This window comes from Panthera onca, chromosome E2 (assembly GCF_046562875.1).
Source record: "Panthera onca isolate mPanOnc1 chromosome E2, mPanOnc1 haplotype 2, whole genome shotgun sequence".
NCBI classification, from domain to species: Eukaryota; Metazoa; Chordata; class Mammalia; order Carnivora; family Felidae; genus Panthera; species Panthera onca.
Genome location: NC_138353.1, coordinates 32,168,296 through 32,192,239, shown reverse-complemented (window position 1 = coordinate 32,192,239; position 23,944 = coordinate 32,168,296). Strand labels below are relative to the sequence as shown.

The following is a 23,944-nucleotide window of genomic DNA, read 5'->3' as shown; positions in this document are numbered from 1 at the left end:
TGGGCCTCGCCGCCCCCAAGGCGTGCGCGCCCGACCACGGGTTACACCGCCGGCGAAACGGAGAGCCAACGGGTTTTCAAAAAGACCTTCCGCCGCCTACCCGTATTTTTTAAAGCCTCTAACCCATTTACTCCCAGGGCCCTGTTTTGTTTTATTGACTTGAAGATTAGGTTTCCACGTTTCTGGAGGACTCTCTCCCCGCCCCTTTTTAAACACAGCTGTCTTTGAGGGTGGGGAGGAGGAGTGTTTTAAACAGGAGTTGTTTAACTAATTGCCAATTATCTCTGAATAGGGTATGGTTTCCAACAGCTGTAAGGGATTTTGGTCCCCATCCATTGCCTACCGTTGCTGTACTTGGAGTGTGTTGAGATATTGTTGGCCTCTGGCTTCAAAGAGACGAACCAGTGCCTCACCGCACCCCTGCCCCCCCACTCCGCCCGCCCCCCCCCCATTCCTGCAGACTGTCTCAGCCCCGGTTTGTACCGGCTGGCTGGCTTGGGAGGCCCTGACTGCTCCCGACTGTAGGAACATGTGCAGAGATTCTCCCTCTCCTTCTCCTCCTGAGTGTGAGTGGCTTGGTACCTGTCGGGGCAGAATTCTCCCCCAGGACTCGGCCTGGGCTGTCATTTTTTTCAGTCTGTGTTAGCATTTCCCTGAATGCCAAAGGGTTCTTGCCCAACTATGACGCCAGACTTCACCTCCTGCCTCTACCCCATCCAGTAGGAGGCTCAAAAAAAAAAAACCCCAAAAACCGAAAAACGTGAAAACGAAACGCCAGAAGACCCCAATGCAGATGGGTGACGTTAATTGTCCCTTCTGGCTCTGTCTGCTGGATTCCTGGGAACAGGCCGAGGGGCAAACCTTTGTAAATGTTAATCTCCTTATGCTTAAGATATCACACTGTCTTTGATGTTCCCAAACATGTTGACTCCTATCTTGTTGGAGGGTGTGTGGCCCAGACAGGCCAAATGCTTGTTTTGTCTTTCGTTTTCCTCCAGGAGGGCTCCGAGATAGTATGTTCACCTCCAGCTGAAATCTGAACAAGTCCCTCTTCAAAGACAGGTTGGGGTGGAGGGGTGGGCAAGATTCGGTGACACTTGGGGCCACTACACCCCCATCCCCAGAAACCAAACTCACTTTCTCACCCAAGACCCGCTGGATTGGAGTGGGTGGCCGTGTCCGTTATAAACTCCTCCCACCGAATAGAAAGGAGAAAGAAGAATCGATTTTTGAAAATCCATTCATTTCTGTACAGTTAGGGCCATGCTAGTTGCTGTAACGAATAAAACCAGAAATGTATAACGGCTCAGATACAATGGAAGTTTATTTATTCCTGACGTCACGTCCAAAATGGATGCTCCTGGTCGAAGGTGGCTTTTCCTCCAAAAGATGACTCAGGAATCCGCAGATTCCTTGTCTTGAGGTGCTTTTATTTTCCAAGGTTCTTGGTTTCCAAGGTTCTTGGTTTCCAAGGTTCTTGGTTTCCAAGGTTCTTGGTTTCCAAGGTTCTTGGTTTCCAAGGTTCTTGGTTTCCAAGGTTCTTGGTTCCCGAGGTGGTTGTGTTCATCCGCAACAAGCTGTGAAAGGAGAAAGAGAGGGCGGGGAGGGCACAGTCACTTCTTAACAACGAGCTCTCGGAGGTATCGCTTCCTATCAGAGTCCGTGAACAAGAACTCGGCAGGTGACGCCGCCTAGAGGCCGGGCTGGGAAATGTAGTCCCGGCTTGTGGCTGCCGCCACGGACCGCCTAGACCAGGGAAATGGAAGCGTGGATCTGGGGGCGGAGGGGGACAATCAACCTCTCTGCCACATCCTTGAGCTGTGAGGAGACAGCGGGGATCTAGGCTGAGCTGGAGACAGAAGGTACAGATTTGGCTTTCAGAGTCTGGCTGTGTCCTTTTGGGCGAACCCTTTTACCTCTGAGAGGCTCAGTAGCCTAATCTGTAAAATGGAGCTAAGGCAGAATGGGAAGGGATCGTCAGCGTGACCGTGTCAGAGGCTATCGAACATTCCACCTGCAGTTGCCCAGTAAGTTTGGATATAACAGTATTCTAGGGACAATGTGATGGAGTTGATAATGTACATGGATTTCAACTTGCCCTGGGGGGGGGGGGGGGGGGGGCTAGCAACACTGGACCCGGATTCGTGTATGGCGGCCATCGGCTAGAACTGAATGTTGAAGAGGCATCCTACAGTCCCCACCCCTCCTGTGGGGTCCGCTTTGCTCATTTCCACGCTGTCTGGCCCCTGTTGGCAGGTAAGTTTGAGACTCCTGAGCAATCCGAGCGTCGTGCATGCCGATGCCGATGATCACGCTCGAGCTGCGGGAATGTTTTCCTCCCACTCTCCTGCTTCCCAAAGAACGAAGGCATTGCCAAGCCTCCTCCACCCCGGCTACAGGATCTTGTGCCTTGGCCTAATTAACCGATCGGCTCTAGAAATGGCTTATGAAACAACGAGGGCCAACGTATATAATTTTTTCTTAATTGTTGACGTTTTAAATCTTGGCAGAGCGTTATGCGATGAATACCACAGCGCAAACTTCAGGGGTTTGTCAGTTTTCATAATATAATGAAGGGAGAAGGCCTGCTTCAGAGCCGTGTGAGTTCAGTAATATGATTAGGAGGCTGGCCTGCTGAGGCCAGCGCCAGGGAGGATGGCTGGCTGACTGCTGTAATTGATTGGTGCTGGCACTGAGGCCAGGGGGCAGGGCTTTGTTGGGGCAGGCTGGTTATCTCCCGCCAATGTCCACTTGGATGTCACCGGGAAGGCAGTAGACGAACAATCATGGAAACCTTTACAGGTCTGTTGACAGAAGGTAAGTTAAGAAATAGAGTTATGTAAGACTGCCGGGCGGAGCAGGGCGGCAGTGGAAGGGAGAGAGAAAGAGGGAGGGAGCTGGGCGGGGAAGAAGGGGGAAGAGAAGGAGAATAGTTCTGAGTATACTGGCTGGGATACGCCAAGGTACGCTGTTACAACAAATGACCCCCAAATCTCAACGGGTGGAATCAACAAAGGTTTATTTCTTGCTCACGGTACAGATCCATCGAGGGTCAGCAGGGCTCTCTGCTCCACATTGTCCTCAGTCTGGGACCCAGGCTGATGGAGCCTCCGCCATCTGGGACGTCATCATGGGAAGGAAAGAGAGAGAGAATGGTAAATCATGCACTGACTTTTCAGGAACCCCACCTAGAAGTGAGACGCATCACTTCTCTGCACGTTTCGTTGGCCAAGGCAACCTTGCGCCACACCTCGCTCAGGATGCCCGGAACGAGCGCAATCCTACCGCCTGCCCAGGAGGAAAACTGGAGAGTCTGTGAACAGCCTCCTCTGAAGGGTAGCTCTCAGAGTTTCGGGGAGTCTGAGTCTGGAAAAGATGTGTACTAGTTGGGTTGCATGGTTGGGTCGCCTATGGCAACTGCTTTGGGTTGCACTGAAGGTGAAATTCAAACTATGTAGGAGGGAATTGAAGTCACAAACCCCCAAATCCAGCAGTAGGTCTGTTTGCCTTCAGGCAAAGCTTAATCCAAGGGTTCAGTCTCTAAAGGCTGTTCGCTTTCCATCTCCCAGCTCCGTTCCCTTCCACGTGGACTCTGTTCTCGGGTTTCATGGTACTGGGGTTCAAGTCCAATGGGAAAAGAGTGCTTCTGCCTCGCTTCCATTTTAGTATTTAATCCTAGGCCTCAATCTCGTTGGACCACACTGGGTCATGGGCACACAGCTGAACCAGTCGCTGTATCCAGGGGGATGGAATGTTTGGAATGACCCACATCCTATGGCCAGCCCTGGAACGAGACTCAGATTCACTTCATCAGAATTGTATGGACCGAGGGGAGGGGTGGGGTGGTTCTTGAGGAAAACTCAGGATGCTGGGCTAGAATGGGTGTTCAAGGACATAAACAAATGAAACAATACGTGCCCACTGCAGGATGTGGAGATGCCCCCACCCGGTGGTTTTCCAAATGGTTTGTAGATGTGCTTCACTCACTGCCTATGAAGGCTAGGATGGGGTTCCTGCGCTCTGTTCATTTCCCTTTCAATCCAAGCAACTGTGCTTTATTTGCTATAGGTATTAGGATTCCACCTAAAACTGTGTTTAGAGCCAAAATAAGAGGGCTTCTGCTTAAAAGTGGGGGAGGAGAGGAGATTAAACATCACTGCTTTTTGATCCCACCTCCTCATTTTAGAAGAGACGGAGATCCAGGGGCGCCTGGGTGGCGCAGTCGGTTGAGCGTCAGACTTCAGCCAGGTCACGATCTCGCGGTCACGATCTCGCGGTCCGTGAGTTCGAGCCCCGCGTCAGGCTCTGGGCTGATGGCTCGGAGCCTGGAGCCTGTTTCCGATTCTGTGTCTCCCTCTCTCTCTGCCCCTCCCCCGTTCATGCTCTGTCTCTCTCTGTCCCAAAAATAAATAAAAAACGTTAAAAAAAAAAAAAAAAGAAGAGACGGAGATCCAGAAACATTAGATTTCTCCTCATGTCTCATTGGCCAGAACTAGTCACATGGGCACCTAGCCGCGAGGGATGCTGGGAAAGTAAGCATCTAGCAAAGGGGAATGAGATGACCGCAACCGGCCTAGTCATAAATAGCTTATCCCTAAGGCTGGGCACGTTGCCACCCCCAAACAAAGTCGGGGGTTCCTTCAGGAAAAAAGAAGGAAGGAAATGGCCCTCAAGGAGCTGTCAGCTATGGAGGCAGGAGCCTGATCTCACTGACAATTCCTTCAGGCTACAGCTGACCCATGTGCCTCTGTTTATTCCTTCACTGATCTATGAAATTTGCCTGCAATTGTCTCCTTCATTTCTCCCCCCAAATCCTACGAGATAATGAATCATACATTGACTTTTAAAGTGTCCACCCAGGGGCACCCGGCTGGCTCAGCCGGTAGGGTGTGGGGCTCTTGATCTCAGGGTAGTGAGTTCGAGCCACACATTGGGAATAGACTTGACTTTACAAAAGCAACAGGCGCATCTAGGTGGCTCAACTGGTTAAGCGACCGACTCTTGGTTTCGGCTCAGCTCGTGATCTCACAGTTTGTGAGTTCGAGCCCCACATCGGGCTCTCACTGACAGCACAGAGCCTGCTTAGGATTCTCTCTCTCCCTCTCCCTCTCCCTCCCTCTCTCTCAACATAAGTAAACTTTTAAAAAAATTAACAAATTAAAAATAAATAAAGTGTCCACCCGCAACGGACTTATCACTGATTGCATCCCTTTTACAGATGGACAAACTGACCTGTAGAAATGAATTGCATACTCAAGGTCACACAGCTAGTATATTTTGCTGACCCTTTACCATATGCCTTTAGCACAGAGAGAGACAGAGTGCTGAGGGAGGGGAGAGCTTCAAACACAGACCTTTTACTACATAGGGATTGACTATAGAAAGGTGGGGACAGAGTGAGGATGTGGGCACGCCAGGCAGAAGGAACAGCATGTGCAAAGGCCCAGTGGCCAAACAGTGCATAGAAATGGAAAACAGTTTTACAGGTTTAGAGTATAAAGTCCGAAGGAGCGTCGTACTTAGGAGTTTGAGCCTCGTGTGAGGCCCCTAGAGAGCCACCAAATATTTTAGGTGGGGAATTATATCATCCCATATGCAATCTATCTTCAGTGGGGGAAGATCAACTAACTGTAGGACCAGGACGAGAGCCGGGGGGCCTTTGGGAGGTGGCAGTGATCAGTGGCCTGGACCACAGCGCTGGTGGCAGAAATGAAGGGAAGTAGAGATTCAAGGGAACAACCGGAGATGTGGAATCCCAAATCTGAATCCAGATTTGCTAACTGGAGGTGACAATTTGGAGAAGTTGGGAAAAGCTGAGGCTGCGTCACAGCTTTCTAGATGGTGGTGCCATTTACGCGGGTGGGGCAGGTGGGAGGTAAACAGGGAGGACTGGAACCCAGGCGGCCTGGAAGCCAGGCGCGCATTCTTAATCACGACGTGCTCCGGACTCGGGACTCAGGACTGGGCCAGGGGCCTTCAGGGAACCCTGATCAAAGTGAGGAAACCTCTCTCACAGGATACGGGGACGCTGGACTTCCCAAGCCGTCACGCAGCCGGCTCTGGACCCTGCCTCAGAGCCACCAGGGGCCCTTGCCCCTCCCTTCCACCCAAGGTAAGGCACCTGAGCCCTCAGGCTGGCCTCAGAACAGATTACCAGGGGGCCTGATATATAGAGATCCTGATAGAACTCTGGGGTGCACTTTATTGCTTTCTTGGTCTGTATTCCCAGCATCTCACTTGCCCGCTCTCAGCCCCACAACCCTGAAGCTAAGCCTCTGTGCCCCGCACAGTATTGTATGGAAAGGGTACGAGGATAAATGATTTAAACGCTTGACAAATTCATCTTAAAACCTCTGTTGAAGAATAAATAGCCCCAAATAGCTACGTCAGATGGTTTCAAAAAAGGAAAAACCAAGAGTCAGGACACTGCAAAGCCATAGTAAGACCAAGGGCACAGTACTTGCTTAAGACAAATAGACCACGAGGGGTGCCTGGGTGGCTCAGTCGGTTAAGCGGCCGACTTCGGCTCAGGTCATGACCTCGCAGTCCGTGAGTTCGAGCCCCGCGTCGGGCTCTGTGTGGACAGCTCAGAGTCTGGAGCCTGTTTCGGATTCTGTGTCTCCCTCTCTCTCTGGCCCTCCCCCGTTCATGCTCTGTCTCTGTCTCAAAAATAAATAAACGTTAAAAAAAAAATTAAAAAAAAAAAGACAAATAGACCACGAGAGACTAGACCCACTCCGTGTTTACGGAAGCATACGTGCAAGATGAAAAGCCAGCTCAAAGCTCACAGAAGTGTGGGCTTTCTGGAATCGCGTAGGTGACTAACGAACATGTCGGTCTTATAGGCAGTGCTAGAATGAGTGACTTCCTAAAACACCCTGCAGACAGGCTCCCACTTATTCCAGCCAGACTCCTTCCGGGACACAGATACCATCATCATTACTTTACTGTGGGGCAACTCAGGCTCTGAGAAGTTAAGACCTTTGCCCAAGGTCACACAGCTAGGGCGTGGCAGAGGTGGGAGGCCAACCCAGCTTTCTCTAAGCCCAGAGCCAATACGCTCTGCTGTCTCTTCCTTAGCAACAGCCTCACGTGGACAGAAAGTAGTATGGGCTGGAGCCATTGAGAGAGCCTAGAAGCTTCTAGAAGCCCTGGAGCTCAATCTCTGAAGCATGAGTGGATTTAGGCAGGTGGCCGGGATGGATTGTTCTGAGCCAAAGAAACCAGCCCAGGAAAAGGGCTTGGGGAAGTGAGGGTTCATTTAGCCAGTGGGACCAGAGCACAGGATACTCGTGATGGGTCTTGGGAGATGGAGCCCACACAGAAGAGAGGGTTCAGACTGATGAAGAGTCCCAAATGACAGAGAGGAGATGAGACTTTTGAAGTCGCTCTCCTGCTCTACAACCTTCTGTAGCTCCCCTGGCTACGGTCTCTTGGCTAAGAAGGGAAGAGTATGCAGAGGTGGGGAAAGACTGGAGACAGAGAGAGACCTACTAGACGTCACAGTCCAGGAGGGAGAGCACACGGTGTGCAGGGGAACGAGAAAGGAAGAGCGTGCATTTTGGGACAGGATTTTGTGTGAAGTCCCCTACCCCCCCCCCCCCACTGGCATCCTACTACCCTCATCAAATTAAGGGTCACCGCTTCCCTGCAGCAGCAGACAACATTTCAAGTTTAGCGATGAGCAGGTGCCTTCTTCTACCCACAGAAGTGAGCCGTGGATAGCCGGGAAAACATCTACTGCCTAAAGCAGCAAAAAAGCAGCCAACAACTCCCTCCCGGTTCCATCTCAACCCCCCGGTTCCATCTCAACTCCCTCCTGGTTCCATCTAGCCACAGAAAATAAGGGTCAGGCACTCCTGGGGGCTCCTATCGCACTTTGACACCTGCTCAGGCAAATAAACCTTTCAATGCCTTAGTGTCTTCATCTGTAAAATGGGGATAATAATAGTACCCATTCCATAGGTTTGATGAGGCTCCCCCGAGATCACGTATGTAAAACCTTTAGCATAATAACTGGGGTATACTAGGAGCTCAGTAAGGTAGCTATTATTGTTGATAACAAAATAATTGTTTAGGGAATATGTTAGCCTCTCAACCATGTGATTAGCGGCTTTCAGCAAAAGAGTTGGTGTCAAAATCTCAAACATCGTGTATTTTATAGCCCTTCCCCTGCAAGGTGGGGGCACGGGCCTTACGACTTAAAAAAAAAAAAAATATGTCAGAAGATGAAACGCATTCCATTCCATTCCATTCAAGAAGCTATGAATTGTCATTCTTCCTGCCGTGGAGATTGCTAATTATAAATGGATGGGGAGATAGATGGACAGAGAGTGAATCACGAAAGCTAAATATGCTTTCTCTCTTTGAAGTACTGATTGCTATAAAAAAAAAAAGGAAGGAAGTTTACAGAGAGAAAAAAATAAAAAAATAAAAATAAATAAAAAAAGGAAAGAAAGAAAGAAAGAAGAAAGAAAGAAAGAAAAAATGGAAGGAAAACCGGCTCCCCCTCCGCAAGCCTCTGCTTGTGTGACAGAGGTCCAGTGTCACCTCTACAAGTTTTTCATTACTCAGCGGTTTTTGGAATGAGTGATTGATGTAATTAAGGTTATTGGTAAAGAAAGACTCAGTTACCAAAGGCGAGATGAGTCAGCAGAAAGTTTAAGTAATGAAATAATGTTCCGAGGAGCGATTCTTAAAATAAGGTGGTTTTTTTTTTTTTTTTTCTTTTTCCTCCTTAACTCTAGACATCTTAACCATTGCTGGGCAGCAAAAAGAGGGGAAGCAGTTAAGCCGTGGGAAAACCACACCCCGCGATTTTAGAAATTCCCAGGTGGAGTCGCTTGCCATTAAAAGACACCATATTTATTGAGTAATGTGAGGTGAAGGTTACGTTCATGGAGCGTCAACCATGTGCTTCGGTGAGCTTGGCCCACATGATCTCATTTAACCCCCGCCTCTGAGGTAGATTCTGCTGTTATCCCTGTTTTAGAGGCGACGGCACTGAATTTCAGAGAGGTTCAGGACGTTTCACAGGGTTGCACAGCAGGCAAACGGCACGGAAGGCAACGGAGGCCAGGCAGGCTGGCCCCGGAGCCCACCCGTTCAATCACCACCGCGCCTCCTGAGCCTCGCTGTTTAGATTTCTCAGCCGTTTAATCCGGCTCGCAGATACACTCAAGGTAACGGAGCGCCGCCAGGATCTGAACTCACATCTGTCTGGCCCCAGAGCTGTTTCAAAAAGCCCACGTGTGTGGGAAAGTGCAAACCAGCGCGTGGGCATGGGATCCACTCATCTGTTTTCATTTCCACTAACATGGAATACTCTGGACACACGAGGCTTTAGGCTCTAGGTGGGTGCTATGAAGGGGACTGGGGCCGGGGCAGGGGAGGTGGGGGGACCGTCAGGATCATATGTGATAGTCCGTGCAACAGATGATGAAGGCTCAGACCAGAGCAGTAGACATGAGGCGGTTGAATGAGATCCCCTGGAAGGATCTATTGGACCTGGGGAGGGAGGGCATAAGAGGAAAGAGAGGTGTGTTGGGTAAGTCCTTCCAAGGAGGGAAGGGGAGAGGGGAGGGTCGGCCCGGTGAGCAAGCTGTGCTGAGGGTCCTCCCCCCCCACACCGGGAGAAAAAGGGGGAGGGGTGAAATGTGGTGGGGAGCCTCGCCTTTGAGTGACAGTACAGCGAGGTCCCAACAGTCCCCCACTTAGCAGCAGTAAACGGGGTTACCGTGTGTCACCGTGGGTGGCTTCAGGAAAGAGGAGAGTGGGATGGGAGCCTCCCACTTGAGAGCAGCTGGAGAAAAAGGGCACGTTGGGACTGCTAGGGGCAGGAACCTGTCAAAGAGGGGCGGCATCTACCCCCCTCAAGTCCACCGACCCCCACAACTTTGTTCAAAGCTGGAGGGCCCGGCCCCCTCTTCTTTCCCTGAAGAAGGAAAGAAGGTCCAGAGTCTTTTGTGGTATGGGAGGGTATAGTGGGTTGTTGGCCTTGGCCATTCACCACCCCCCAAAAAGAGTGACCCACGCTCAAGAGAAAAGGGGCTTAGGCCTTGCAGTTCCGGTGGCTTAGAAGGAAATGGTTCAGCAGGTTTGCAAACATCCTCCAGGTTTTGGTCTCGCCTCCTCCAAAGCAGGTGTGGAGATGTGGGTGGCAGCCCAAGGGATTTATTAAGAAAGGAGCACGGGGAGGGAGAGGGGGGAGAGGGGGAAGCAGGGTGGGCACGGGGAGGTAGCCATCCCTGGTTCTGTCACCAACCAGCTTCGTGAGCTCGAGCACGCTGAACAAGTCAGGGCCTCCGTTCTATAAAATGAACACTTAGAATTTTCCAAAGGGCGGTAAGCCCATCTCTGGGGCCACGCGAGATGACGTTAGTTAGGGCGACGCGACGCTCGTGTGGCCCACATCACTTTGAAGGCAGCCCGCAAAGGAGTCGCGTGGGGTTGGGGGAGCCCCTGGGAGCAGCCCGAGAGCCTGAGAGATGCTGGTCACCTTCAAAGCCCAGGGGACCAAGGACTTCATTGAATGAATTCGCTTTTTATAATTGTCTTCTGCCGATGGCAAATGACACTTGTTTTTCCATTACAGCGGCGGTATAAATATTCCTCTCAAAATAAGTCAGTGGAGACAGAACCCAAAGGAAGTTATTACATTCACAGTAGTTGCAAGTGTCAGAGGTTATGACAAGGGCTGGAGGGTGGGAGCACCGAGGGTTTTGAGGAGCACTGGGCAAAAGCAAGGGCTCATTCCTTACAGACCCAAGTCCTGTGGAACCTTCTCAGACATCCCTTCTACCTGGTCTAGGACCTGTCAAGTGTTTACCAGATTAGAAGGGAAAATTAAAAAGGAAAAAGAAAGGAAGGGGGGGAAAAAAAAATCTGGAGAGAAAAACAACTCCACCGACCAAAATAAACCAGGCCAATGGTTTTTCTACTGCACTCTTCAGGAGAGCGGAGAGGTGGTGTTTATTCTAAATGAGCCCTTTTCTCCAAGTTGCCACTAATCCGCGCTTTTATGTGATCCAGGAAAATCGGTCCTCGATGGCCAATGAACGTCTCTGCACGTATGAGTATTTGGAGAAGAGTCACCTATTACCACAGGGTTGGGATTTAGAAGGTGGATACAAATAGAGAGCAAACAAAACTAACAAACAAACAAAAAAACCTCGTGGTTTGGGATCTAAAAAAAAAAGTCTCAGAAATGACAACTATGCGGTGAGTCTGATGTCAAACCGAGTTAGCTGGGAAGGTGTCTGGGATGCTATGGAACTGTGAGGGTATTTGGAATCTAGGGCTAACAGATGTCTCACTCTGCTTGAAAGATGTCAAGACGCTGTTCTTAGGGGCCTGTGGGTTCCCTTGGGGACAAAGCCACTGGTAGTTTTACGGAAAAAGAAAAAAAATGCCCCCGCTGACGACCATATATCTACTACAAGGAATCAAGAAAAGAATTGAAAACAAACAAACAAGAGGCAGTCAAGCTGAGACATAAGGAAAGAGAGAAGGAAGGAAGGAAGGAATGCAAAAATAAACGCGCGAAAGATCCACGAGATTCAGGGCCTTGCCCCCCACTCAAAAATCTCTATTTGATAGAAGTTGGTCTGTAAACCTATGGGCACGGGAACATACGTTTTTGCTTGAATTATCTGGATAATGGTGGGCGGGCAGAGTCACTTCCAACAGAAGAAGCGAGCAAATCTTTTCAGATAGCAATGATTTAGGGAAGAAAACCTTCCTCGGTGGTGGTGGTGGGGGGGCAGCAGTCTTAGGTCCTCCTTGTCGTTGAGTGTCTGGGAGAGAGAGCACATTCCTAGCTTCTCCCTCATCCTTGCTTCACACAGGGAGTCCTGAAGAGGCAGCCGTCCTCCAGCAGCATCGGAGGAGGGCTAAGATGTTTCCTGGCCCAGCCTAAAAATATCTCCCTTGACAGCCTGTCACCGTGTCTGAGATTGCACCATTATAAATTCATTCCTCTCTGTTAAGGCATTTTGTTTCCAGTTCTCTGTTAAAATACAGATATCCCAGAGAATTTAGCTCGGGCAAGGCACCGACGGAACACCGCCTACGTGTGAAACGACCTGGATTTCCAGCTCGGTGCTGCCTGGAAACTCACCTTGTGAGCTTGGGTGAGTCGTTTTCACTCTCCGAACCTCAGTGTCTCCACTGATAGAAAAAAAAAAAAAAAAAAGAACAAGAAAAAAGACAGAAATAAAAGGGGAGAGGTGGTGGTCAGAGAACTCGGAAGTGTCTGCTTTCTGGAAGGAGGGTCTGTTCATTTTAGGATTTGCCCTCGACTCTGCGCTTTGCCACTGTCCCCTAGAGCCGTTCCTTTGGGTCAAAACGCTTGGTAGTCAGGTCGAATAGTGTCCACTTTCCCCCTCTCTAAAAAAAGAGAAAAAAAGAAAAATCCCTGTTCCTCTCTTATATACGACATCTCAGCAAATGGCATCCCCGAGCTCCTGGGGGCTCAGGCCCAAATCTCTGGAGGCATCCAGAACTCCCTTCTGCTCACCACCCCTCGCCTTCAGTCCATCAGCAAAGCCTGTTGACTCTACTTACAAAAAATAGCCTAGACCTGATCACTTCTCCCCACTTCTCTGGCTACCAACACGGTCCATGACAGTGCTACCTCCCCTTGGATTCTCCAGCAGCCCCCTCGCTGGACCTTGCTTCTAACCGAAAGATCTCACCAGGACCAATAAAGCCCCATATAACCTGAACCCGGCTTTGCCTCGGCCTCATCATCTCCCACAAAGATCTCCTGGCTGTGGCTCAGGCCTGTTCCTGCCTCAGGATCTTTGCACTCGCTATATCCCTTCTGCCTAGAAATCCCCCCCCCCCCCCTCCAATATCGTCATGGCCTATGCCCCAACCTCTTTCCGTGTCTGCTCAAGCATGCCTTGCAAAGGAGGCTTCCCAGACTGCCCTCGCTAGGAGAGCACACTCCCTTCTGTGTCCTCCCCTTACTTAATTTTTCTGCTAATGCTCATCACCGGGACACTGTGAGAAGCCAGCATCACAGGCATTTGTTCACTTCCTGTCTCCCCCTCCAGGGTCTACGCTCCAGGACAGCAGGGGCTTTGTTTTGTTCACAGCTGCATCATCAGCCCCTGGAACGGGACATCTGGAATATTGTAGGTGCTCAATTAGCATCCATCGGAGGAAGGGAACAGAATAGTTGAAGCAGAACTACACTGACCTGGAGGCTAACCTAAGCATTCCACTGAAAAGGTCAATGCCAAGGTCTCTCCTGCACTATTTCCCCAGGGCAGGATGTCCTGGGGAACCAAAGGCAGAGCAGACTCTTGGGAGGGGTGACATACTGAAGGACATCTATGTGCCACTCACTAGAATCCTCACAAAACCAGGGGTGATGCAGGCCTCCTTTGACGGATGAGGCCACTGAGGTTCAGAGAGGTTATCTGATCTAAGACATGCAACCTAGTAAGTTGCAGGGTAGTACTGAGCCACTAAGGCCCAAGCACCCAACCAGGAAGCTGCAACAGCCTACCCCTCCAACCCCACGATGCCTGGGACTCCCTGGTCACACTCTTCCCAGCTATTAAGAGCCTGAAGCTGGAGAAGCCGACACCCTCTCTGGGCCTGCATCCACAGGAGCTGGGCCTCCCCCGAAGGCCTGAGAAGCCCGCCTACTGGGGACGATGGTGGCAAGACTGGAGTCTCCCGGAATGCAGGTTTGGCCAGCAGAAAGCAGCTAAGGTCAAGGAGGGCGCCCAGGGCCAGGTCCAGGCGCCGGGGGAAACCCTTGCAGCGCTGAGCACCCCCCTCCACCACCTGCCCCCCGAGACCGAACCCCAGCTGTGTCGAGCGCCGCCGCCAGGCCGCCAGTGCGGACGCGAGCTCTCCAGCCCTTGTTTGATGAGCAGCGGCCAATAAATTCATTAATCATCATTTTATGCCTCATCAAACCCCCTCCAAGCCCCTCCATGGGAGTTACACAAATTAGCCCCTGAAAAGACAGTAATTTCAGTATAGCGAGGTAAGTGCTTTCTGATGGGCTCCGCGCACAGAGCCCTCCTGACAAGCCAATCCATCAGCGCGTCGGGGATGGGGCGCGGCCGGGCCGCCCAGCCTCACCCGGCCCAGCCCCGGCCAGCCTCCCCTGCTTCGGCCTCCCAGCCCTGCCCAGCCTCGCCTCCCGGGGCTACCTGGCGAAGGTCTCCGACTAGGGCGCCCCTTTCCCTGGCTCCTTTACACCCATGCACCGCAGGCTGGGGCGTCCGGCCTCCAGTCCTCAGCCACCTCGATCTCCTCCCCAGCCCTTCTGAACAGAAGAGAAATTTGGCGGAGGGAAAAAATCCCAGGCCCCAAATTGGGTAACGAACCAAGGATGGCTGAGGAGGATGAGCTGGCGCTGAAGTTCCGAACTCCAGCCCCGGGGAGGGGAGAGCCAAACGGCCCCTTCCCCCCAACCCCAATGTCTAGATGTCGGGGTCCCGTGACCCCTTGAAATTATTGAAGGGCTGTGGGTATTGCGTGCGCACGTTTTGGGGGGTGGGGGTAATCCATGGCTCCAATCCATTCCTGACGATTCTGAAAGAAATTCCAGGCTCCAAAAGAGAGCCATCTGGGAACAGAAAAGGGGGTCCTTCTGTATAAAGGGCGGCTCCGCCGGACCCTGGTGGCGGGGATGGGGGTGGGGCTCGCCTAGCCTTTCGCGTGGCCCTGGCGTCTTTCTCTCCGAAACCGCCTCCTGGAGTGAAAGATAACGCCAGGGGAGGAGAGCAAGAAAGGATTTTCTATCGAGTGGGCCGGGCCGGTTTGACTCCAGCACGGAGAGTAGGGTAAGAGAGGAGAGGGGAAAGAGCCGGGGAAAATTGTGGCGAGGAGTGGGGTATTTGGAAACGCGAAGCCAGCGCCGCGCCTTCTCACTTTCTGATCCTGGAGCACAGAAGGTCCCACGGGCGCCCTACCCGGCGGGCAGGGCCCGTGGAAAGGAGGTCGACGAGGAGCCGCAGGCCAAGCGGAGCCTACCGGCCGGCGCACTATGACCGTGGAAAGCTGGAGCGCCGAGCGACGCGCAGCTCCTTCATTAGCTTCCCCTCCGCGGCGCTGCATGCCTCGGAAAATAAGTTAGCAAACGGGGAGCCGTTTATCTCTTTTATCTTGGGGCCTGATCCAATTAAATAAGTGCACATTTACATTTGCATCCATCAGGCGGGAGCGCTGAGAGCCCGGGGTTTGCTCGGAGCAAATAAAAGCAGATTTCACTGGGAAAAGTGGCGTCTGGGCGCGCTGGGCTCGTCCGGGCGCGGGAAACGAGCGCAGCCCGGAGGGCGGCCTTGGGAACCCGGAGCTGGGGCCTGCGGCCGACAGGAGGCCAGAGACCCGCTCAAGGTCCGAAGGGGTCGGCCTGGGCAGGGGGTGCAGCCAGAGCTCCAACCCCTCCCCAGAGGCGATCCTCCGTTAGGCCACAACCTGGGCCCCGCGTCGGGCCCTGGACTCAAGTCGCATTTAAACGAAAACGAAAAGGAGACCAACTCTGGCCTGGTCCCGGCGGGTGACCTGCGGAGTAGGTCTAGGGACAGTCCCGCAGCTTTGGCCAGTTTGGAAGGCGGGCAGGTGGCAAGGTCTCACTCAGGCCCGATTTTCCTATTCGGTGGCCGAAGTGAAAAGGGATTCCAAGAGCCAGGCCGAGGACGCGCCTCCGCTTTCCCCCAAGATCTCTGCACCAGGGTGAGACCAGTCAATACTGCCGCTTAGCGCTTCTGGAGGGGCGACAGGGGACGCCCAGGCGATCGCCCCTTGCTTGGCCACGCCGACCTCATTAAAGATGCTTTCGAAATAGGAGGCTTTTGAGAATGAGAAGGTAGTTTTGTTTCCTTTTCCTTTTCGTATGGATGTCCAACCCCCAGGTCAAAGGGCAGAAACGGTTTTGGGGGGGGGGTGCGGTTGCGGGGTAGACCCCAGGTATGCCAAACCGCAGGTGAAACAAAACCGCGCGGCGTGCAGAGCCCCGACGTGGAAAGGCCCGCAGAAGCGGAAGGGCGCACCTGAAGCGGAGCGGGGACACTGGCTCACTGCCTGGGCCGCGCACTGCTGCGGCCCCCCCACCCGCACACTTGTTTCAGCCGTCGGCATATTTCTCAATTGCCTGCTGCCTGGTTTCCGGGACTGTGCCCAAACCGTGGCGGGCATCTGGAGGGTTAAAAGTGTTCTGGTTGCGGGCCCTGCTCTCCAGATCTCCAATGCTAACTGGGTCGTGGGACCCGCGCCGCAGAGAGTGGCGTGGAGGAACAGTTTCAGTTTGACCCGCTTGGGGTTCAGAGCTAAGACCCTGCTGGGGGTGGGGGGCACAGCCGGGTCTTGCCTAACTCCTCCTCTCTGTGAACCGTGTGGCGCCCGGGGACCAGTAGGCGGCGCCCTTCCTAAACTGCATCCGCGTCCGGCTCCCTCTCGGGAGCGCAATCACATTCCTTTCACTTTGGGCGCTTTGCAGAGCGCTGTTCCTTGCCTCTGCCGGCGTTGGCAGCTAGTTGTGGGGGACAAGTGGGCTGGGAGGCACGGCCGGTTCTGAAAATGCACGTACGACCCTCCCCTCAACCTTCCAGGCTCCAAGAGTTGCGCACCCCTCACAGAAGGACAGGCCCCGAAAAGCTTGCAAACTAGAAGGCCTCGACGCAGGCCCTACAGTACCCAGGCCAGGGAACAACATTTCGGGCCCTAGCACCCCCAGCCGAGGAGCAGGAAGGGAAGCAAGAAGGTCCCCTTTCTGCGGTCTCTCCTCAGTATGCGCTTATGCGCCCTCCGGGATTGACTGGGCTGTTGTCTCTTCCACCCCCAAGTCCCATGAATTGATTTGGCCCCCATAGAGCGGTAAGGAAAGGGACCCAGCTCGTTCCGGTTTGGCGCTGCTTCAGGGGGCTGACTGCCTAGACCCCACGCGGCGATCCCGCTGCCCTCGCTGCCTGGGGTTCAGCCCTCCTAGCCCCTAAGTGCCAAGCTAAACGCTCCTCGAGGGGGCCAGAACCAGCGCAGTCCCGCGCAGGTGGCAAACGCCCGCGCGGCCCCAGCGCCCAGGTGTCTTTGGTGCGGCCTCGCGCAACTTCCGCGCCCCAGTCCAAGCCTGCGAACAAACCTCGACCCCACTGCAACGCCGGAAATTCCCCCCTCGCCCCAGCGCCTCCAAGACTCTGTGCCCTTGAGACGGCCAAGCGGGGCTCGAGGAGGCACTTGGGACAGTAAAGACACGAAATGACTTCGGGGATTAAGCGCGGGAGACAGCTCCTAAATACCTAAACCTCGGACTGCCGGGCAGGCTCCGCCACCCTGGAAAGTCTCCGGACACCAGAAAAACCACTGGCCACGAAACCCAGCTGTGCAAGGAGAAAACCCCAGACTTTAATTGGAGGCTTGTATTCAAGATGAAGGGCGCAAAGACACCCGTGGACCCTGCAGAGGCCAAGGGCAGGAGGGATACGGACCGGGGGCAACGGCTCGGGCACCAGCCTTCCAGCCGCTGGTGGCTTCGCTCCCCGGCCGGGAGGCTCCTCGCACCGCCCCTCGTTGGGGAGAAACGCCGCGGGCTCCCCGGTGCGCGGTTCCCGTTCCCAGGCAGCCCCGCGGGCATTCGGCTCCCAGCCCCGAGCCTCCGCGATCAGACTTGGGAGGCCCGCGCCGCGCCATTTGCATATTCCCGGGAACACAAGGAGGCCTGTAATTTTCTTTTTAAAATCGTTGGGCAGGGTTTAGGGCCAGCGCTTCCAAAACCCCGCAGAGTTGATGTCGTCCTTAAACTCTCTCTTAAGAGAAGGGGACTGGCCTATTCTTCTGACTTTTTTAGAAGACAAGGTGGCTCCTGGGGCTGCATATTCAACAGGGGGGAAAAGCTGATTGTGAACCGGGCTGTCGGCGGGGTGGGTGGAGGGGGCTGGGGCGCGGGGGGGCGGGGGTGGCGGTCGTGGGGCTAGTCATCTCTGGAATTCGATTGTTTAAAAAAATCATTTATAATTAAAGGGACAAAATAAAATACGATCGTCTCATGCATATTTAATCATTCACACTTCCAGCTTTGAAACCACTTTCCCTGCGTGAATCTTCTCACTAATTTAAACTCCTAAGTCGACCGCTGTTTGCAAAAACATCTGGACAAGGCAGTTTTCAAACTTGTTTTAAATTCGAATAAGCTAATGGAGCCCCGTCACACGTTAAAACAAAACAAAACAAAAAACCAAAAAAACATAGCAAAAGTTAAAACTCCGGTGAAAGTTTGGGGTGTGTTAAAAAAAAAACAAACAAGCAGGGTTCAAGTAATCTTGAGCATAAATGCAAATATGTGCATTCTGATTTAGCCTAATTAAACCGGTGTTATGTGCAAACACATTGTCTCTACACTCAGGCTTGGGCTTAATAGAGCAAATTAATTCCCCTCGCTGGAGTATGTTTTTGCTATAAACCCTCCCCTCCCCCGACCACCGAAAATTTCCCACGAAGTAAAAACACGTCCGCGGTTCCAACTCTCCTTCGCAAAACGGAGACCATAACACCGACAGTGTTGGCGGGCCTCGGGCACAGGGCGGTGTCTCTTCCTCATTTGGGATTGAGACTCATCCTGATGTTTCATTTTGCGATGAAATATGCGGGATTCAAACGAGAAAATAAAACCTCAGAAATACTTTTGTAGCTACTTGGACTCTTGAATCAGCGACAGGAAAAGTGCTAACGCGACAAGCCCGATCGAGTCCACAACAGCCTCATTATCTAGGCAAGTGTCCTCGAACTTTTGAAGGCCACTCGTCCAGAAAGGGGGCTCGTGCGGGAGGGGGGGAGGGGGGAGTAGGGACGCCCTCCGGGCCCTTCGGGGCTCCCCTCACTGCCCCCAAGCGACTGTGGTGCTCCCTCCCCCACTCCGCCCACTCTCTTCCAGTCTCCGACTCTGCAAAGTGCAGGCTTGTAATTCAGGACAAGTGTGACACCTACCTGTGAAAGGGGGGAACCGTCCCCTAGACGGTCCCGCGGCCCCAGCCTCGCTGCTGCGCGGGGATCTACGGGGCCGCCTCCCACCCGCACTGGCGCGGCTGGAACACTTACTAATTTAATCAAATCCAAGGAAGAGATCAATGCCCAGTCTTGAAGGGGTAGGGAAAAGAGTGACTTGGGAAAGCCTTCTCCTTGGCATCCCCTTACGCTCCCCTCCCGCCATTAGCCCATAGCACCTTTGAAATAGTAATAAGGGCTAAATCCGGCATAAAATCGAACTCATTAGCAAAGTTCACCAGCTGATTGCTTTGCATAAAACACGACACTGATTGGAAGTAATTAGGTTAAGCGATGGAGCTCGGATGGTGCGTGTCTCTAGCAGGCTTTGCGATCCTTTCTCCCTTCTGGGCACACACTTGGGTCGCTCTCCTCCTTCCTCCAGGGTCCAATCTCCCCCAAACCGCCCGCATCAGTGATCCAAATCTGCATTCCCCTCAGGGCCAGGGTCCCCGGGGCTTGCCGCCTAATTACGGTTTCCCCCCTGGCACGCCGAAGTTCTATGGAACCTTTCATTGCCCACTTGGGGGGTGGGGGGGGGGAAAGTTGCAGTCTCCACCTTTTGTCCAAGGCGATGGACAGTTTATTGAGGCTTCTAAAAAGTAATGAGTGGCTCTGATTATGTTAAAATCTCTTTTAATTAAATATTTTGCATTTTACAAAGGCGGCTGCAGTTTCTTTTACTTTTTTTAAATCTAAGAGTATAACCTGTTTCCTTTCTGTAATAATACTTTAGCTCATATCCAGAAAAATCAATAGGTGTAAAAAATTAAATTAAACTTGTATTTTTAAACTATGAAACAGTTTCGGGGGAAACACAAATGTATATATTTATATTACAAAAAAAAAACATTAAATGCCTGTACAGGTGTCTTAATTTCATAATTTACTTCAAAGATATTGAATTATCAATTTAAATACAAAAATGCTACATTAAATATACAGAATAAGATTTAATACAAATCCTTTTTAAATTTTTCTTTTCGGTTGGTTAAGACATTTTTGTGTGTGGAGATGTTTACATTTTTATGTTACCCATCTCCAAGAACTATAAACTTTTTAATAGGAGGGGTAGTTTTGTTTCTCTCTCTTGGTGATGGAAAAAAATAACTGCCAAGGCCATGTTTCTTAATAAATTAGGAAAGTCCGGGACCGACGCAGCCCGCGTTAAATGTCGGACATACCTTTCTTCAATTCATAGGGAGAGTCTTTGCACAGATCTAGCTGGGACTGGCTCCGCAACATTTTCGGGTCTTTAGCCAAAGCGTCCGCTCGGTTCAACACGGTCTGGTTTAATCCATTGAAATGCGAGCCCGGACCGGTTGTGGGGCCCGGCCCTGGCCCTGGGTGGCCGTGAAGGTGTCCGAAGGAGCCATAGTTCGTGTAGCCGGGATAGAAGGGCGCCGTGTAGTAGAGAGGCCGGGACAGCACCGTCCCGCCTGGAAAGGGACACTGCGCCGAGGGGGAGCGCGATGGCGCCGGGGCCGGCGACGCGCGGCTGCCTCCTAAGGCTTGCCCCGCTACCGGCCCGGGGCACGGTGGGCATGGGGAGCCTTCGCTTCCGCCGCCCCCGTCCTTGACCTTGTCCGAGGATGTGGCGATCTCTGCCAGAGACCACAGTTTGGGCTTGGCGAGCACCGCCTGCGGCGGCGGCGGTGGCGGAGAGTGTATGACCGAGGGCCCGCCGGGACCGGGGGGCAGCTCTCCCGCGGCCGGGTGCGGGCCCGGAGCCGGCGCGCCCGAGGGGTAGTGAGGGGCCGGGTCCTCCGCCAGCCGCGCTGCCGCTGGCCCGGCCGGGGAGGGCCCGCCGGCGCGGGGGGGCCCAGGCAGGGCGTCGAGACGGCCCTCGGATGGCGGCTCCTTAAAATCCGAGTCGCTGAGGCTGCCCTCAGTCTCCTTGCCGGCGGGGGTGGGCGGCCCCTGCAGCCGCTCGCAGCCCGAAGCCGCCTTCTGCTCCGCTCCTCCTGCGGGAGAAACCCCAGGCCGTCAAGGGGCGCGGAGGCCCAGCGGCGGGGCCCAGGTGCCCGGCCGCAAAGGCAGAGAGACCCTTGCCCCCCACCTCCAGGCTCCCCCCACACACCCCCCACTTTCCTCCTTACTCCAGCTCAACACATCCTTCCCCGCGTCCACCAACCTGCTTCGGGGCCCTCGGAGTCTCCCTTGTCCTCCGGCTTCTGGGGCTCATCCTCGTCGTTCTTCTCCAGATCAATGTTCTCCTCCTCCTCCTCGTCCTCGCTGCGGTTCCGCGGCGTCCACGTCATCTTGTTCTCCTTCTTGAGGCGCCGGCGCGCGTTGGCGAACCAGGTGGACACCTGGGTGAGGGTCATCTTGGTGATGATGGCCAGCATGATCTTCTCGCCCTTGGTGGGGTAGGGGTTCTTGCGGTGCTCGTTCAGCCAGGCCTTGAGCGTGGCGGTGGCGTCTCGCGTGGCGTTCTTCCGGTACGCGGGGTCCCCGTACGGGTACGAGCCCAGCGGCGCCGCGTATGGGTGGTACCCCAAGGAGCCTGCCATGCCCGGTGTGTGATCGTAGGGAGAGCCCTGCGAAGAACAGGCAGAGAGAAGGTGAGAGTGGGCCTTGGTTCCCAGTACCACCTAGAGGACCGAAGCACACTCTCCCTGCGCCCAGGGGTCCGCGAGCTGCGAGGCCCGAACTCCGGGCTTTCCCTGGGGTAGGGCTGGCGGGCTCAGACCCAGGGGCAACTCCTCCTCCTCGGAAGGCAGCGGGGGCGCCAACTCCTGACTCCGGTCCTTAGGGAGCCCTTGAAGCCGTCCTGGCCTCGGTGGCACCCTGTAGGCCCCCGTCTGCCGGGGCAAGTCCGCCCCCCAGGCGCAGAGCCGGCCGCCGCGGCCAGGCCCTCCACCCAGAGGCCTGGGCAGCAGTGGCGACTCCCCACTTCGTGCCCGGGTGGCTGCGCGCTAGGCGCAGAGAGGGAGAGCACGGGAAGTCAGGGCATTTTTACCCCCACAGAGAAAGGCAAACGAAAAGCCAAGCCTTGCCCCGGCACTCCCACCCCTCCAAAAATGTTACCCCAAACCGAAGCCACGGCGCTTTTCCAGAAAAGTGCACCCGGCCGAAAAATCCCGGATGCACCGCAGCTCGGCCGACTTTTCAGAAATTTAATACCTCCAAATCGGATTGCGAAGATAGGATTACGGATTTGCAACATTTTGGAGGACTAATTAAAGGCGAGGCCAAACACATTTACATAGACTTAGCACGCTTCTGCTCAGATTTCTGGTCCATTTCTTTTGAACTACTTTTCCAAAACGGCAAAACCAAAAACACAAAATGAAATAAAATGTGCAGGACGGCCTGGAGCTCACGTTTGAACCAAATGCTGCTCTTTAATTGCAGCGACCTCTCCCCCGAAAAACCCTCGTCGCCAGCCCCGCGACCCAAGCAGGAGGCGGCTCTGCTCTCCGAGCAACTCCTGAGCCGGAGGCCCGGGCGAAGCCGACCGAGACAGTCTCTCCCAAGTTTGCAGGGGCCGCGAAGCTTGGCGGGGGCGGTCCGCGGTGGCGCCGAGGCCCGTGTCCCCCGCAGCCCCCGCCCGCCCCGCGCGGCCCCAGCTGCCCTTGCCCGCCGCGGCTCCCGCTCACTCACCACGTACGAAGAGAAGGCGGCGGCGGCGGCTGCCGCGGGGTCGGCACCGTACTGGAGGTGCGAGTTGTAGCCCGGCGAGGGCGCCGTGAAGGCGGTGGAGCCGGCGTAGGGCGAGAACGCGGAGCCCGACGACGAGCGGCCGAGCTCATCCGTGCGGGGCCCCGAGATGACGCTGGTGCTGTACGCCGGGCACGAGTAGAGCGCCAGCGAGGCGGACGGCTGGTACAAGTAGCCCTGCGGGTAGGACATGGCCACACACGGGCATGGGGCGCGCCGCGCCGCGGCCGCCAACGAGCCGGGCGGCGCCCTGCGAGGGCGAGCGGGCGGGCACCTGGCCTCCGGCTGCCCCCGGCTGCCGCTTCTCGGGCCCCGGCTCCCGGGCTCCGGCCCGCGGCGCCTCCTCGCTGGCTTCCCGCGCGCCTCCGGCTGCGACTGCCGAGCCCGCTCCTCTGCGCGCCTCGCTCGCCCCGGCTGGGTTTCCCCCCCGCCCTCCCTTGCTGCTTTCTCTTTTTCCCCCTCGCTCTTTGCACTGGGGGGCTCTGCTTTTGGCTTCGCAAAGGTCCTGCCAAGATGCTAAGTTGGAAATTGAGGATTCTGACGCCTTGTGCGCGCCTGAAGCTCCTCCTTCCCGGGGTGTAGTCGGTGGGAGGACTGGCAGGAACCTCTGGGCGGCCGCAGCCAACCCGGCCGCCAGGCGCGCCTCGCCCTCTCCCTCTTCCTCCCCGGCTCCCTCTCCCGCTCGCTGGCGCTCCCCTCGCCCCTCCCTCGCGCCCGCCTCTCCACCGCGGCCCTCCTCTCCCCCCTCCTCTTTTTCTCCCCCCTCCTCTCCCGGGTCTCTCTCCCTCTCTCTCTCTCTTTCTCAGACTCTCGAGCGCCGGCCCCAGGATGACAATCACATCCCAGGCGCGCCGATCTCTTCCAACTTTCCTTCCCTGCTAAGTCGGGGTGGAGTGGCAGTTCCGACACAAGGCGGGCCCCGGTGGGCCAGTCCGGCCGCCCCGAAGCACAAAAGGCGACCAGGCGGCGGAAGGCGAGCCGGCGAACGCTTTGCTCTGTGCTTGCCACAGTAAGCCGCGAAGTTAGCGGATTTCTTGTTCGCCAAGAAGCTGGGTTCCGAGGCGGATCGCCGCCTACTCTCCCCTGGCTTCTCCCCCCAGCCAGGGAACCAGAGAGCGAGTTTGGAGACCTGAAATGGAGGTCCCCGGGAGAGACGGAGGGATGCCCGCGTCCAGGGCGCAGGGAGTGCGAGATGATTGTCCCTTTCCGCCAGCAGCAGCAGGTGGGCGAGAGACAGGCCTTGGACATCTGCACGTCTCCGGCCCGGCCTCCCTTCCAC

General features: G+C 54.6%; 1 protein-coding gene across 2 annotated transcripts; it reads right to left on the bottom strand.

The window, feature by feature from the left end:
• Positions 1–2,149: 2,149 nt before the first annotated feature.
• On the bottom strand, positions 2,150–23,333 carry IRX5 (iroquois homeobox 5). 2 transcript variants are annotated; one of them, XM_060650753.2, is made up of 4 exons: positions 22,609–23,333; positions 21,137–21,542; positions 20,187–20,966; positions 2,150–3,117 (listed from the first exon to the last, which is right to left on the bottom strand). In XM_060650753.2, exons 1-4 carry the CDS (start codon positions 22,855–22,857, stop codon positions 3,053–3,055), a joined length of 1,500 nt encoding a protein of 499 aa, XP_060506736.2. In that variant the 5' UTR covers positions 22,858–23,333; the 3' UTR covers positions 2,150–3,052. The 2 variants fall into 2 exon arrangements, with proteins under 2 accessions (XP_060506736.2, XP_060506737.1); XM_060650754.2 differs by lacking the exon at positions 2,150–3,117 and having other exon boundaries at positions 19,622–20,966; positions 22,609–23,331.
• Positions 23,334–23,944: the final 611 nt, after the last annotated feature.

Bases quoted from the DNA above. Each gene is read 5' to 3' on its own strand.
- IRX5 (XM_060650753.2), bottom strand. From the start codon at position 22,857: ATGTCCTACCCGCAGGGCTACTTGTACCAGCCGTCCGCCTCGCTGGCG. The intron at 21,543-22,608 runs GTGAGTGAGCGG...TGTTCTTCGCAG, and splicing joins CCGCCTTCTCTTCGTACGTG to GGCTCTCCCTACGATCACAC. The intron at 20,967-21,136 runs GTTGGTGGACGC...TTTCTCCCGCAG, and splicing joins CTCCGAGGGCCCCGAAGCAG to GAGGAGCGGAGCAGAAGGCG.